The 17,079-nt window shown below is 36.5% G+C and overlaps 1 protein-coding gene across 3 annotated transcripts in view; it reads left to right on the forward strand.

Moving 5' to 3' along the window:
* The first annotated feature begins 2,069 nt into the window (after window positions 1-2,069).
* The window catches only part of LOC119416177 (aryl hydrocarbon receptor nuclear translocator-like protein 1), a 28,562-nt gene continuing 13,552 nt past the window's right edge, over window positions 2,070-17,079 (forward strand). Inside the window, exons 1-4 of one of the 3 annotated variants that reach the window (XM_037683368.1) lie at window positions 2,070-2,180; window positions 11,901-12,087; window positions 15,599-15,662; window positions 16,098-16,245. In XM_037683368.1, coding sequence (XP_037539296.1) covers window positions 15,617-15,662; window positions 16,098-16,245 — 194 coding nt within the window. In that variant the 5' untranslated portion in view covers window positions 2,070-2,180; window positions 11,901-12,087; window positions 15,599-15,616. Of the gene's footprint in view, window positions 2,181-11,873; window positions 12,088-15,598; window positions 15,663-16,097; window positions 16,246-17,079 lie in introns of those variants that run through there. The other 2 variants (XM_037683370.1, XM_037683367.1) reach the window with 2 other exon arrangements.

Here is a 17,079-nt window from a genome sequence, read left to right on the forward strand (position 1 = left end):
TCATTTGTTGCAGTCCCCTGCTTTTATTACTTTTCATTAAACCTTTATTTAGACAGGTTAATCCCATTGAGTCTCTTATTTCGTCTAAACAGTCTAACTAATATTTAATGTGTTCCTTAATTGCCTGTGTGTACCAGTAATAATTTATATTTATTTTATTATTGTTTTAAATTTGTCCAATTTTACCTTTCCCTCTTTGGCTTATTTGAAACATTTGTATCTAATTGTTTTGTGACTTAATTAAATCCTATTTCAGTCCAAACATGCATGTTTAGACTGCCTTCAAGCACAGATCTGTGATCTCAGTGGGATTAATAAATAATTTTAAAGGTGTCTTCATTCATTGCACATTTGCTTTTATACAAGTATGTCATAAATTGAATTTTTCAGCTCTTAAAGTTTCATTTCATTTCAGTTTTCATTTTTGCTTGAAAAGTTCTACATATATAAAAGTTAAGTTGAAATGACCCACAATGTGTCATTTTATAGTGATTTATATATTTCTCAATTTTATAGAAAGCACTCTCTTATTTGTAACGGTAAAATTTATATATTTTTATTATACTTACAACATTGTATGTTTTGAGTAAATTGTCTTAGACTTAGGGGCAGTAACAAATTATATTTTTCATTTATTTAATTAATCATATTGTATGTTTTTAAGTAAAGTTTATTGGGATGGATTTTGGTTGTTAACAGGCAAAAACAAAATTAGAATAAATTAGCTTCTTTTTTACTCAAGGAAAATAAATGATTTGCAATTCTTACAGAGTTGTTCAACTTTAACTCACAAGCAACCATTTATTTTACGACTTAAATATAATTCAAAGTGAAATAAATCAAATAAGCTGGTGAACAGTTTTAATTGGCATGTCTGTCAAACTTGATAATTTATTATTTAAAATCCAACATCAAAATTTCAAGTGCATTGATTTTACTTACTTGCTTGTTCATAAACTTTTGAATTGACAAAACCAAAATGTAAATTCAGTGAGGAGTAAAAATCAAGATCGGCTTATTTGTTTTGATAAATAGGGCTTTTTGCTTTGCCACATATTGAACTGAAAAGACAAGTGAATAAACCTTAAAAAACAAAAACATAAAAAAGTAATTATACATGAATTTGGTCACTCAGTGCCAAATCTGCATGTTTTACTCTTTAATATATTTGGTGTGTGTGTGTGTGCGCGCGCGTGTATGTGTGTGTGTGTGTGTAAAGTGGGTGGCGGCAGACAGCTGCCCTCTTTCAAATAACGGTACATTTTTATTAAGTGTTCTGCATACAGTGAGACATTTATTTAGAGTTGTCTAAAAAAATGTCTAAAAACTGAATTAAACCAAACATAAACTGAATACTACCCATATATTTAGCTCAAAGCTTACAATTAAGTAAATATATAATGTTTTTTTCTCTTTCTTAAATCAATCATTGATCACTCATTGAGTGTACAATTTACAGTAGGTGTAAAGTTTTGACCAGTAGGGGGCGCCAAAGTGAAACGTAAAACATACAACGATCATCTCAATTTTTATTTAGTTCTGGATGTCTCACACCTAAATAAAAAAAATTGAAAAAATATTTGTGTTATTTACGTTTTTAATTAAACCATTATCTGCCATTTAAAATATAATTTAAAATAAAATAAATAAAATAAAATGAAGAATCAGGTAAAGGAACACAATGTTCTTTTAAATTTGTTTGCTGTACTAAAAAAAAAAATCACCAAGTATGTGTATTTTACCGTATACATAAAGTAATAAATAATACATTTTACGTATGTCACAGTGAATGTATTTAAAGTCTAAAATTAATATTGGGTTTAGGCTCAGGGCCAGCTCGTGTTGTAACCCTTCCTAAATGGCTCATTTGCTGTTTGTGTATTCCATAACACGCTCTCACACGAGTGGCCTCTGCTTCCGTTCTTCTCCCTTAGTCATTGGTCCATTTGCCCGTCAATCATATTCTCCCCACCCAAGCTTGCGTTTGATTGGCTAGTAGAACACCTACGACGGTTGCGCAAACGCCATTGGTTGAAAAACTAGGTTAGTGGTCCGATCGTCCTGACGGTGGCGAGAAACTGGGTCACCGATTGAAAATCGTTTATGTCATCGCGCAGTGTGTTGCTATTACATATCACCAGCGACGTTGAATGGATAGACGGATTTCCTAGCGTTTTTTTGTAAGTATAACACGAAAACGACCTTATGGTTATGGTTTGGTGAAGCTAGCTGTGGGGGGGTCGCCGGGTTTTCATAAATGATGGGTAATATTGTGGGTATTTTACCAACGCCAGTGGGGTTCTGTGGAGCAGAAGGAGCAACGTTAGCTCGGTGGCCAAGTCTTGACACTTCGTGTTCCGTAAGCTAACAACTGTATGCTAGCATTAGCAAATTTTTTGTTGTGGGTGGAACGCCTTCATTCTGGCAGGAATGACCGGGACTCGAACCAGGCTCGGCGGCTGGGTGAGCCTCTAATCATACGTGACCTAATAAGTGTCCGGTGCTAACGGGTTAGCGATATAAACAGGCCTCGGCTTTCTGGAACACGGGTTCTTCGAAAGCATCCACCCAGCTGGGATAACCTCTGGGCTCTCCTCTGCCTCATGTTTGAGACATTTGCGGTGCCGAGGGTCATGTTTTTAGTTGTAAAACACCGTGAAACTGAATGGAAACGTGTGGTGACAGCTCGGTTTCCACAGTCTGAAGATGCTCCAAAATGATGCTTTTGTTTGGTTATCCCTCAGCAGACATGCAAATATCTTGTGATGTAATATTTGGCAAGGATTCCCCAAGACCTCAATGGTTTCCCATTAAAAAGTCTCATTAAGATTTTATTTCAATACCAGTCTGGATCAGCCCAATAAATCCTAAATAGACTTTTATTTTGGCACAACTGACTTGAAAGTTCATGGTGCAAGAGCTTTGGAAGAACTTTTTAAAATATACCAAGATTATGTAACTAATAATAATAATAATAATAATAATAAAACAATTTAGAATTGCTGAACAATTAAAAAAAAATGTTATATGCCACAGTAAAAGTGGTAAAAATTGGGAAAAAAATTCACAAGTTGCCATGAAATGTTTAGCAAATGTTTTTGATCAGTGGTCAGAAGCTTTTTTATAATAATAGTAACCTTTTTTTTTTATATATATTATTTATTTAACATGCATTTATACATAATTGAGTCACGAGGACTCATTTTCAAGAGAGACCTTTTTGGGGGTTAATGGCTTTGCTCAAGGGCCCAGAGTGGGGCAGATGATGGTGAAGGCGAGTGTGTTTCACCTTTTCCACCCTCATTTTGATGTCGTCAGTCCAGGGAATTGAACCGGTGACCTTAAGATCACAGGCCCACCTTCTCTAGCTTCTGTGCCACCACTCCCCCCAATTACTAGTAATTAAATTACTACCGGTAGTACCAGTAATCAACATTCATTCACCAGTCGAATCAACACACCCATTTATGTGTTTTTTTAAATATATATATTTTCATTCTTAATTTAGCTTTAATCTTAACAGTCTTCCTCTGTTGTGGTTGTTTCAGCAGTTTATGAATTAACCGGTTCGTGACAGGAACTATGTCTGTGGTGAACTTCAAACTCAAACCAGCGTTGCTCTTTCAGTTTCTAGACGTGCGGCATTAAACAGAAGTGCTCATCGGTGTTGGCTGATAATGTTGTGATAACAGCAATTTTGTAGTGATGATATGGCAAAGCTGTTGATTGTGAAGATAATGTTTGATTTGCATAAGAGAAAACAACGTGGTTGTGAGTAAAAGTAGGCCAGACGTTGGTGAGATGGGTAAACATGAAGGAAACGGTCGGGGATAATGTGGTTAGCTTGTCTGATGTGTATGGGAGTTTTCTCAACTTTTGAAATTTGGTGAGTCATGCAAAAAGCTCAGTAGAATCAGCTTGTTTGGGCCAGAGCAATAAATATACTTTGAGTTACCGGTACCCACTTTTTTGATGGCCTTATTGATGGATGACTTTGTGTTTTATAATGAATAGTCATCAATATTTCTTTTACTAGACTGTCCTTGTTGAATGATGTCAATATGTCTTTTGCTTCCTCTGTCACACCTGCCGGTTGCAGCTAAAGATATTTTCTTTAATTAAAATGTTGATATTGACTTTAGTGAGAAATTTAGTTGTTATATTCTCATTTCACACTGTCTGTATTGCTTGTATTTCAATCCAAGCTCATAAATGGACTTGAGTCACTGAGATTATCATTATGAATTCCCCTCTTCACAACCACGAAGGTGCTTCTGATCCAATTAGTTAATTAGATGTCGTCTGTCTTTCATGAAGTTGTAAACTGTTGGCAAAAAGACATTAACGAAGGGCGAGCTAAATTAATAAGCTACGGTCAGAACCTATTCAAAGTGAAGTTTACTCATTAATTGCCTGCCACCAAATCCGACAGTGGAGCCAAAATGTTTTGCCCATGTCTGTAAGTGCTTTTTGTTCGCACCGTTAATCCAAATATCTCATGAACTACTTGACGGGTTTGAATGAAATTCCCAGAAAGTAATCACTGGACGAACTTCTACAACTGATACTTTTTTTTTGGATTCGATCCATTTCGAGGTGACTGCCGGAGCTAAGCGACCTTAGCGAACACGAAACATGGCCACAACTCAGCCAGTTTTATGAATTTTGAGGTCAAATAAAAAAAAAAAAAAAAATTGTCAAATTATTTTGAACAATTAAAAACAAGTTCACTCAGCTAATTTAAGCTGACCTATTAAAGCTGCATTTAGTTTTCGATTCACTTAAGAAAAATGACAATTTATTTTCAATTAAAGTCAGCTTTGCACTTTACATTTCCATGACACTGATACCTAAGTTTTACTAAAACTTCCCTACCACCTACATGGTTTAAGTTATGAGAAATGCAAAAAACGTTTTTTTTGTTTTGTTTGGTTTTTCACTGCTAATGAATTAGTTTTGTTATTGTGGGTTGTTGTTTTTACCCAGTGCCAGAGACAAGCGGGTTATTTCCCTTTGTTTTCTGTCTGCAGGCTGAGTTTGCTCTCTGTTGTCTATAGATTCATAATTTCTGCACAGACTGGAGTGTTTTATCTCTCGTTTCATTTAGCCACATTTCCAAAAGTCAAACTAACCATGTAGCCTTAAAAGTGTTTTAGTAAGATGGACTTTCAGATACCCGAGTTACCTGTCATTTCTGTTTAACTAGCCAAATAAAATAAAACAAAGAGATACAATGTATGTACTCATATCCACTGTCCTGTGGTTTTAAATGGCTGTTTTAAGTTTAGGAACAACAAGAAACCACAGTCAAAGGAGCATATGAACAGGTCTCTCTTGAAAATGAGTCGTTGTGACTCATTGAGACTATCTGTATAAATAAAGATTAAATAAAACAAAAAAGAGGTTTATCCTAGAAAGTGGTTACTGACTAACTTTGTCACTAGTAATCTAGTGCAACTGAGCTCTGCCAAGTCCAACAAGTCAGGATATTGGCCTGATGTGTGGTATTTGATAAGAGCTGTTTAAAACCTCAGTTCTTACCTAAATGCTTTTGCAGAACAACTCGAACACATCCTGTTGCTCTATATGCATATTTGTACACGCTAAGAGATAAGGTTCATGTACGTTAGAAGAAATTGCTGCTGTATTATCTATAATTTGTGACAGGTTTGATTTGTTGTTAAATGTTTCAAATCTTTATTTATTTATTTTTTGCTCTAGTTTGACAGGTAATTCCTAAAACTTTGCCTGAATGTACTGTAACGTTGTGTTTCTGGTGGTTATAGTCTCTTCATTTTCTTAGCTTTAAAATTCTTGTGTCTGAAGTCCACAGTCACAAACGTAAGCGATCATATATACTGAACTTCTGCTTTTATAAAACAAGTCTTTATGTAAGTCTCCTACTTTTTCAAGCTCTGCACAGCATATATGCTGACACTTTGTTTCACCCTGACATAAGCTAACATATTTTCCCTTCCTGTTTAATTCTTAGTACATTTAGTTTAGTAACATAACTCATGTAGGGGCGGCTGTGGCTGAGTGGTTAGAGCAGTTGTCCTCCAATGCAAGAGTTGGGGGTTCGAATCCACCAGCAGTCATATGCCGAAGTGTCCCTGGGCAAGACGCTGAACCCCTAATTGCCTCTGGTGTGTCCCATCGGTGTATGAATGTGATAAAGCTCTGATTAGTCTCTTTAGAATGATTTGTTCAATTAGCTTTGTATAGATCTAGTAGAGTGATGTATGAATGGAGGACACAGATTGTGTTGTAAAGCACTTTGAGAATCTCAATAAGATAGAAAGGTGCTATATAAGTACAGTCCATTTGCCATTTACCATGTAGATCCAGCCAAGTTCAACCCAACAGGAAGTTTTAAATGCATTAACATAAAGCATAATTTGTATCTAAAGCATGTTTTGCATGTACAAATTTAAAAGCAGAGGCATCATGTGGCCCGAGTGTCCAGAGCTGCAGCTCCGTCACAAGCAGGATATATTTTGGTTTCACTTCACCTGCCTCTCTTCTTACCCTGATGTGCCCATCACTCTGGAACAAGGCAACTTTTTTTGGGGGGGCCAGGCAGTGTATTTAAAAATGTATATACTTTGACTGCTTCTTTCTTCAGGGGTCGCCACAGCGACAAACTCGCATGAAAGATTTGGCAATCGTTTTATACCGAATGTCCTTCCTGATGCAACATGGGCTCGAACTCACAACCTCAGGATTACAAGACTTTGTCAAAATACAAAAAAAAAAATGTGCAGACTTGTAGTTAGACAGTTCTGTTAATTGAACAAAAATGATTAGGACTTATTTAAAGGCCCCATTAATGCATTTGTTTAAATGCTTTTGCCATGAAATGAAAATAAGGAGCTCCTTAAAGACTAAACCAAATGAGGCAGCAGTTGCATCAGCATTTCTTACAAACAGTAGCTGTAACACTGATGAAGCCCATAGACAATGAGCCCAGACCCAAAATTTGTTGGGCCAATACCATCTGAGGTGACAAATGCTCGTACCTTTTTTTGTCAAGGGGTACATCCCTAGATGGAAAACCGGTGGTTGCACTGTATCCTTCCTTGTTTAAGCACATGGTTTCTAACCTACACCTGATTTGCCACTTTCTAAAATACCGACACATATTACATGAGATCAGTCTTTGACTAGCTGCCAGGGGCTTAATATCATAAAGACCAAAAGAAAGGAGTTCTACAATGTGAGAGCCTTCTCTTTCACACGAGCTAGACATTTTTAAGATACAACTACTGGTAATTGTCTGATTTACATGAATGTGTCTCATTATGTACTTTAGTCAGGGTTTGTATCAGAGAAACTGCCTTAACATTAAGAAAGGACAACTCTATCCAAGAATATTTGTCCAGCATATCAGATTATTTATGCTACAAAATATATTTTTATACATGAAAATCACCTTTAGTTTTTGTGCTATTTCGTATAATATTCCCACAATGAAGAAATGTGTTAAAGGTCTACCCGTTGAATGCTAGTTTAAGGTATGACTGAAGGTAGACACAGAACCTAAGCAGTTCTGAAGTTATAGACACTGTCATATTTATTAAGTGAGGAACTTGTGTCTAAAGAGTAATCATGGGCCAAACTCTGTGCTCAATGTGAAATAAGATTGATAATGAAAATAAGTTGAAGCTGCTTATAGAGGTTCATTTGAAACTATTGCAGAAAATCAGCTCAGTGACACATTCCTTAGACATTTTAATTGAAGAGGAAGTACAACTGACCACAAAACTTTATTTGATAAGTTATTGAAAGAAGTATAAGTCAGATTACTAGTGGTACATGTCTATATCAGCATATATCATATGACTTGGGTATTATACTACTTAAGTATTTATCAAGATGATTTGTTGGCAAAAACACAGAACACTTTCTTATACTGACTAAATTTATTTTTCACAGTTAAATATATTATTAATAAGCTGTTTTATGACATACTCAAAACACATTAGACTAATAATGTGTGATTTATGGTGACTAGCACAAACACTGCCCTTCCAAAAGCGTTAATACATGGTATTCTGTACAGTTCAAAGTTCTTTATTGTCCTTTCACTTACTAATAGAGAGAGATATTAAAACTGTTTTCTGAACAATTATAACTGACCTTAATGAAGTGCAGCATATAAAGTACCATGCATCTCTCTGGTTATACAATAAAAACTATCAAAATGTCACTGTAAGAACCTTTTCTTCAATAAAGTGGCATCTCTAAGCTAATGATATCAACATTTAGACAATATGATGCCTTTTACAAATGGATCACAAGTTTAAAAGTTACATGTTGCAGTTTAGTAGTCCTTTTTATCTTCAATGTCTCCTCCAGTCTCACAGTACTCCATGTCTGAGTGATGGCTCCAAACACACACATTTGAGCCTTTCTCATTTCCTTGAACAGTTTCAAGCCAGCAAATCTGCTTCTGGAGCTGGCTGGCCTTCCATCCAATGGATAGCCAACGGTTCAGTCCCTTATCTATTCACAACTACTGGTACTGCCAGTAAGTAGCCAATTTAACAGTTTTCTTACTATCACATATATGATGATAAAACATGTATGGCTACCCAATCTGCCATGCTATCATGTGTTTTCCATCTCTATGGAGGCTGCCCTTCTTAAAAAAACAATGAGCATTCCCCAAGTGGTACCGACCACCGTAGTAATATAAGCTAAAATGTGCATGATATATATTGTACATAACTAACATATACTACACAGGTAAGCTGAGTCTGATGTTTGAATTGCCAGTGGAACCAAGATAAAAAAAAAACAAAAAAAAACATCAGAATCTGTTCCACACAAACAAACAAATGTTTTAGGTTTTTTTCTCCAAGAAGCACTTCACAAGTCAAATCAATTACTGCACATCAAGATTATCTGGTTCATTTTTTTATGACTGAACAATCATTAAACAGAGCTTTCACCGGACTAACTGTACTTTGCAACCACACGTAAATATCCAGGATGATGACGCCACAAAGCTGCCCATTCTAAACCAAATCAAGCACATGGCTAATTACTTTAATTTATGTAGACACAGTAGTGACGTTTTTATCAAAATGAATTTATACTCATTCTGTTCACACTGACCCAAGATGTGATAAGGATAGATACATGACTGAACAAATGTCAGATTAAACTGGGTATTTCACCATAACACTTTGCTCAAGTTTAATACAGACATTAAATAATTTATGAAGGTTTGTACTTTTTTTTATGTAGAGGAAGTACTGTGGTGTAAATAACCCTGGGTATTGATAATTTCACAATATGATTCTGTAAAGACTTATACTTTGCTAGACATTCTTAAAAAGAAGCATCACAATGTTATGGTCTTTCCTACAAGCTAACAATTAGTCAAAACTGGGGCCTTTTTACCCAAAACAATTCAAATCTCAAAACTGTCCAGAGTGATTTTAAGCAAATGCATTGCTGTTAATTTTGAGACATGCTACTTTTTCACCAGATTGTTTACAGAGAAGTCTGAGTATTTACACATAAGCTATGTTGGAGTTTGGTCTGCTGTGTATTGCAACACCTTCTGTGCGAAGCATGTGTTTCAGAAGAAACATGCTAGCTGTACCCATTGCTATGCAAAAATCCTTAATACAGCATTTATTATAAGTGCTATGAAAATTCAGAGGTTTGAGGTTTTTTTTTTTTTTTTACATGTATATCTATCTGCTCTGGAATGAGCCCTAGTCTGCCTAGTAATTAACTAGTTTGTTTATTTTTTATTTATTTATCTCTATTGTTTTAAATTGAGTTTGATCTGACTGCTGCTTGCACACACTAAGGTACTGTTGATAACTTACAAAACAGCACCTTAAAAACTTTGAGTTATACCATTAAACTCGCTATTTCTTGACCAGCAGTGTATCAGGTTAGGATTACGCCGACTGTAAGTCATGTTGCTCGAGGGGATTGAAAAATAAGGCTTCTGTACTGGTGCATCCCACAAATCCTTGATCTGATTGGGAATGAGACAAGCGGGGTTTTCCATTTTTCCAATACTGTGGTGAAATGAAAACCACTGGTTTATATGGAAGTGTTGAGGTTTTACAGCCTATCCACTGTCTAGATGTTTCCTCAGTTCATTAGCAGGTTTGCTGACTGCTTCCTGAATGTCTGAGTGGGTGCAGTGTGGAACAGGGAGACTAAACTGAATGTCTTGCTGACTCACTGATGAGGTAGAAGTAGGTGGTGGATGAAAATTGAGGCTGGCTGGTTTGAGACCATAGAGGCTGAGTGACCCAGTTTCCACTCCAGCACCAGTTCCTTTCACTGCTCGATCACAGCATAGTGGTATTCCCCTTCCAGACCAGAGCTTTGTCCCAGTAAAACGGCTTATGAACCTCATCCTGTCCACAGTAATGCCTGCGTCAGCAGCATTTTATGGGCACACATTATAGTTGAGGGTTATATTAAATTGTCTCCTATGGGAGACATTCATCATAAATCAGAGACGTCGTCATCACATAAGTACTTATTTGTCAGTTAGTAACACTTCATCATCTAATTTTCATGAAATAGTCTATTTTTTTTTTCATTTATTCTTTACATCTTATTACAAATCCCTCAGACCTGGCTCAGTCCTCCAACACATATGCAGACTTCATCTTAAAACAAGCAGCACGCCAATGTCTCCCGTCGCTGAGGGATTTGAACAGTGAATGTTTGTAGTTTGACATGAGTGTTTTTCTGGACTGGAATTTAACAGGGAAGGCAAGTAAACCTTAATGTTTTGGTGCAAGAAATTCAAGCAGCTAAGACTTGCACTGTGGTCTTTTTGCTTGTCCGAGGCAGCGCAGTGACTGCAGCGATGGATCCTGGTGAGTGGAGGAAGCAGTTTTATCCATGCAGGCACAATATTGACAGTATAGGCAGAGAGAGTAGGCAGAGAGAGAGTAGATGGTCAATGGTGGCCTTGATCACCAAAGATTAATCTTTGGCCACCCCAAGGGCTGCCTCACCATACCATTTTAGCTTGACTTTAGTTCCTTATTGTAAATAAGCTGGTTCAGGTTGCTGTAGAAGTCCCAGCCGAACAGGATTATAAAAGATCTTGCGTTTGTCTGTGCCATGTTTGTAATACTGGGGATTGAGGACCATCTGCTCTGAGAACAAGTGCAATAACAATACCTCAAAATGTGCTTGTAAATATTTAAAAATGGTGACTAATGATGCCAACAGTTCAGCTTTAGCAATGACGACAATCTAATCTCATGAGTTATTACATATCAAAAATATTGGGTTTATTTTTATAAATGGACTGAGACCACATTCTTTACACAACTTCAAGGCTGAACTTTCATACATTTTTTACATTTATATAAACACTGACTACTGTACTTTTTGGTACCCTTTACCATTTTTGACTTTTTTTTTTTTATGTGACCTATGGATAAAATTAAACTACTCCTCATAATCCTCCACCTGTTTATGATAGTTTTTAGCAGTTTTAGAACTTATCTGTCTAAAATACACACTTGTAAAAAAAGTTTTTTTTTACATTACTTGCAACAAAACTCTAAGTAGACTTAGATGCTGAATCTGATGCTGCCAAAGTTTGTTTGTATTATCATTTAATTGGTAAGAAATATTTTAAATGTGTTTTTACATAAACATATTAACAAAATATGTTTAGTAAAAATGACAGTGCCTGTGACGTACTGGAGCATTTTTATGTCTTCTGTCAAAATAGTAAATTATTGCCCACAAAAAAGTGTCTAAATTATGTAAATAGAAAGTGATTGTGGGATTTATCAGTGTGGCGGTGTGTATGTATGTGGTCTTATTCACATGTTTAGATGAACATTTTGGACACTTAATAAATTTGCATTGGACTGACTGTTTCTCTCTGTTCTTAGCAGAAGCTGAAGGGTCACAGCAGCTTCATAAAGGTCACTTCAAACTGTGGCAGGCCACATCAAAGTGGATGAAACCAAATCAGGCTGAATCGAAACCGATTCAGACCAGAAGTGAGAACGGAGCAGACCAGACTGATTCACACTATACCAGGGACGTCCAGGGATCCTGTTCCAGTTTCTTATCCAGGTACCTGAAACAGCTCTGTTCTTTTATGTACTGGAGCTTCACTCTTGCATTTTAGAAAGTTTAACCCCAATTGATCTTGTCCATCATTTTGAGTCATTTGAGAAGTGGCACTAAAAAGACAAAAAAAAAAAAAAAACACTTGCTAACTTCTAAACTTAAGGAGTTGGAAAATTTCCTCAGAGATGTTGGTCCATATTGATAAGTTAGCCGATTTGTCAGCTGCACGTCAACGATGGTAATCTCCCTTTCCAGCACATACCAAAGGTTCTTGATGGGTTTGAGATCTGGTGATTGTGAAAGAGTCTGAACTCATCAGACCAGAAACTGTTTTTCCATTTATTTCTTATCCAATTTTAGTGAGCCAGAGTTAATTGTAGCCCTAGTTTTTTGTTCTTAGCTGACAGGAGTGATGCCCGATGATTTCTTCTGCTTCTGTAGCCCATCTGCTTCAAGGCTGGCTGTGTTGAGTGCTCAGAGATGGTTCTGCAGACCTTAGTTGGAACGAGGGGTTATTTGAGTTACGGTTGCCTTTCTTTCGTCTTAAACCAGACTGTGCATTGTTCTTTGTTCTCTGACGTTGAAAAGACAATTTTGTCCCCACAACTGCTACGTTTGGACGTGTTCTCATTCTGGGACCAGTGTCAGTTTTGTTTATGTAGCACATTTAAAAGCAACAAGATGACTAAAGTGGTTAAAAACAAACAGGAATAAACAAAAAGAAAACACAGTCAGAAAAATCACACATAAAACAAAACTGTTACAATAAACTGATCTGTGAACAAACTAAAATAACCAACCTTTCTTCTTAAAAAATGGCAGCTAATACCTACTATCACACTTCTCTGTTTTGAATGAAGATCACAGTCGATCAGTAGTTTCTGAAAAACTCAGACCAGACAGGCTGGCACCAACAACCACACCTCATTCAGAGTCACTTAAATTCCCTTTCTTTCCTGTTTGCATGCTCATATGACGTTCAGCAAGTCGTCTCTCAGCTAGATGTGTAATTCACTGAGCTGCTGCCACGTGATTGGCTAATTAGCTGTATGTGTTAACGAGCAATGGAACAGGTGGACCCCGTACCAGTGAGTGTATGTTCTGCTTAGTTGATTGACTTTCAGTGTTGTCCAAAACTTAATAACTTGCTTGTAATTTTACTTTTTCACCTAGCTGAGCTATAAAAGAAAAGAAAAACAAGTTGAAATGTACTGCACAGAAGGAAGGAATTATGATTTAAATATCCTCTAGAGTTCCTGTTATGCATCTCTTCCTCTATCTTCTCTGTGTTTTAAGTAAGAAAACTTTATGGCATTTGGCAACACTTGACAAGTTGGAAGCTTTATGTTCTTTACTCATGAATCTTTAGCAGGGCAGCTAACAAATGACGTGCATTTCAGGTTGAATGGATTTTGGTTTTTATGGTAAAGTAGCAATGACACTAATGCAAGAGAAAAATCACTTGGTTCTCTTAAACATTATGATTTTTTTTTTTAAAGTTCACTAGCATTTAAAGCTTGAAACATGTCTTTTTTTTATGTCTACGACTTTGTGCTTTTTTTCTTAACTGATTTTTTTTCTTGTGTTCCTTAACGTGTCACTGCCACCTATTCATAAGTATATTAATGCAAAACCATTGCCCAGAATGTGAGTCATGTCGACTTTGGGTTTGTTCATGAGTTCAACAACCACAGAACCTGTTTTTTTATTTGTTTTTTTAAAAAAGTATTTAATAATAACCCTGCTCCATCGTAGGTGAAGCAGTAGACATTAAACAGGCTTGCATTGGCCTGAGTAGTTTCATTATCTGAGACTCACATTTATTTAAAAAGTCGTATATTCAAATTAGGGTGTTGAACTAATCTCAGCCACTTGGATGTCAGCGTGGAAGCGATGTGGCATGATGACCTACATTTATTTTAAAAGGGAAGTGCAGCTTCTTGCAGTTGTAGGTTTTTAATGTTCTTATCTAGGACAAAATACACAAATAATTTGGTCTCTACCAAATTTTTTTATTAGATTATTGCAACCTCAAATGCAAAAGCTCTACGACCCGACTACGGATCTTGGTAGGAGATGATCAGGAGATAAAAATAAAATGAAAAAAGTATGACGTCTTGCATAATTGTATTAAGCATTTAACAACAGTTAAGTCAAATGCTGAAGAAATGTGTGGAAAAACCTAAACAGCTCCAACATCTTCATTAAGAAATAACAATAATTATCAAGTGTAGGAATTAAACAGAAACAGGAAAAATACCATCCTGATAACAAATAAACAAATGTGCTTCAAATTGACTGTCAGTATGTATTAAACCCAAGACTGATAAAGAGTGACGTTTGCTAACTCAACCTCCCTCCAAATAAAACACAAAGGGCTGCTTCATCTGATTAACACAAATTAATCGAATGCGAAATCCTTCGTTTTCTACAACTGATAACGGTTGGTCCTGAGTACAATGAAGTTGAGCAACTTTTCGGTAATCCCTTTAGCTTTTACATTGTCAGGTGGAAGTTGACTTTGTTTTTGGAATGAGTCCAGAAGTGATTCCTGTCCGCTGCCTTCGTCTTTCTGCCCCCTGGCTAAAAAATCCCCATGCCATTTAACGTGGTGCATTTTAAACTGTTTGATTAAATTTGTTATATTTTAAGTCGTGATGGAGCTTCCGCCTCTCGGTATAACAGTTCTGCAAACATTGCACGTTGCTGTCTTGCTTTGTGGCGTTTCTACTGTAAAATGTTTCCACACAGCGAACATTTTGTGATGAAAAGTTGGTGAGCCACATCTCATGAGATTTTATTTTATTTTTATTTTTATACGCCTCCGTTCCAGAAATCCATTCCACAATTTGCAGCCAGCTAGCAGATCAGTGGGCAGGGAATCACTTGTGGCGTCATTTCAGCGGACAACATTAAAGCACAGGCATGACTCATAGATCAGCAATCTCTGCAGGTTGGATCAGAAATTTCCGATTCGTGAATTATGCTGGTATGGAAACCCGATACTGGGTAGGATTGGCCCCATCTTGTTTTAAAACTCAAATAATTTGCTGTTGCCCCAAGAGCTCAAATAGCAGTGGACATATGATGCTAAAGTAGAAATATTTGACCATAAATGTGTCACAGCAGCACATTTAGAGAAAACCAAACGCAGCATATCAACATAAACACCTCATCCCAACAGTCAAGCACTGTGGAGGGGTGATGATGACCATTTTAAAGCTGAAATATGTTTAATTAATTTTTGCAGCTGCTCCTTTTTCACCTCTAGCACATTCACAGTGCTTTCTAGTAAAACTTGGTGTTGATGACATGGTTTTGGAGAACAGAAACACTGATGGCTGTATTCTCTTGGTGTTCTGCCCATAAGCTCAGTCTCTGGTGTGTCTGACTCAAGGTGTGAGCAACATTAATGCACTTGTGACCTTTTTCTATTTAGCTTATTGCCAAGCCTTTAACAGACTGTTAATTTTTTACATATGTCATGTCTAACAATGATTTTGTGTGTCGGCAGTTGAGGGCTCAAGGGTGGATGGAAGGAGATGATTTTAACACACAGGCTGTGATGAACATCTGTGGTGAGTGTGGTTTTTCTAAAGCTGTGGCTTTAAGTAGTTATATTATTTTAAAATCTTTAACATTTTGAAGATGTGTTTCACTCGTATCTCCACAGAATGTCCCTTTTTTAAATTATTTATATAATGCCCCTTCAATATCAGTTCTTTCATCTGATTGCTTTATTCTGTGGATAAAATATTTATGCAATAATAAGAACATGTTTTTTTTTAATTATTGGTTTCTTAGGAAGTTTACAAATGGTTAAGAAGTCGTCATCTTAATCTTTTGCTTCCGATGTGTGTTTTTTTTTTTTTTTTTTTTTTTTTTTTTATAAATAAATGATTATTTTTTTTTTAAATTTTTTTTTTCCTTTTTTTTTTTTTTTTTTTTTTTTTTTTTTTTTTTGTAAATAGAAAGGCTGCAGTTGTTTACAAAACCATCAAACATTTTTGCAGATGACCTGATGGCAGACCAACGGATGGACATCTCGTCTACAATGACTGAATTCATATCCCCCAGCTCCACTGAACTCATCTCCAGCTCTATCAGCACGGCTGGCATGGACTACACCCGCAAGAGGAAGGGCAGCAGCACAGACTACCAGTAAGGAAACCAACAAAAAGCTAAATGATTTTTGTAGCTCGTACGTGCACATCAAAACATAGAAACATTATCCTTCATAGCATCATTTTTTGTACACGCATCCTCAACCAGTCTCTCATTATGTTGTTTCCACTGAAACATAAAGAGGGAAAGTGACTACATGGCACAAATTAAAAGATTAAAACCAAAATGACTAGGCCTGTCACAATAAACAATAAATCAAATAATCGCGTGATAAGTGAAAATTATCGACCTCTTTTTCATTTATCGGCTTTATCGTTTCTTCGCGTCTCTCTTTCTACTGAAGACACTGGATGACAAAAGGCTCAACTCCGGTGCTCTTCACTGACCCCTCCCTTTCTCTTTAAAATCCATTATAACCGTTCAAAATCATGTTTTTGGTATCGTTAAAAGCAGCTAAGCTGAGAAGCTAAGCTACGAGCTAAGCTAACAGGCCGACCTCGGGGGGAAAAACCTCCGTCTTGTTGAGGCTCCAAAATTCACGGTTGAAACCCGTGCCTTGGTGTAAAAAGTTGTTTTTCTCTGCAAAAAGAAGCTGAGAACATGTTTACTGACTTTTTTAATAAAAGCTTTTGTGAAAAATGCTATGCAAGAGCTCAAACCACACTGATCGTCCGCCATTTTGAGAACCAAAAAAAAAAAAGGAAGGAGAGTTGGCCCATGTCACTTCAAGGAGCCTCCCTCCCATTTTTCTTAGAGACACGCTGCTCGCTCCCTCACTATCCATCCTTCTGTTCAAACAGTCTTATACGACCATTGTTGGTTGAGAAAAGGTACTACACACAAAACAAATGAAGCAACATTTCTGCTTAA

This window comes from Nematolebias whitei, chromosome 10, assembly GCF_014905685.2.
Source record: "Nematolebias whitei isolate Nwh7 chromosome 10, NemWhi1, whole genome shotgun sequence".
Classification (NCBI taxonomy): Eukaryota; Metazoa; Chordata; class Actinopteri; order Cyprinodontiformes; family Rivulidae; genus Nematolebias; species Nematolebias whitei.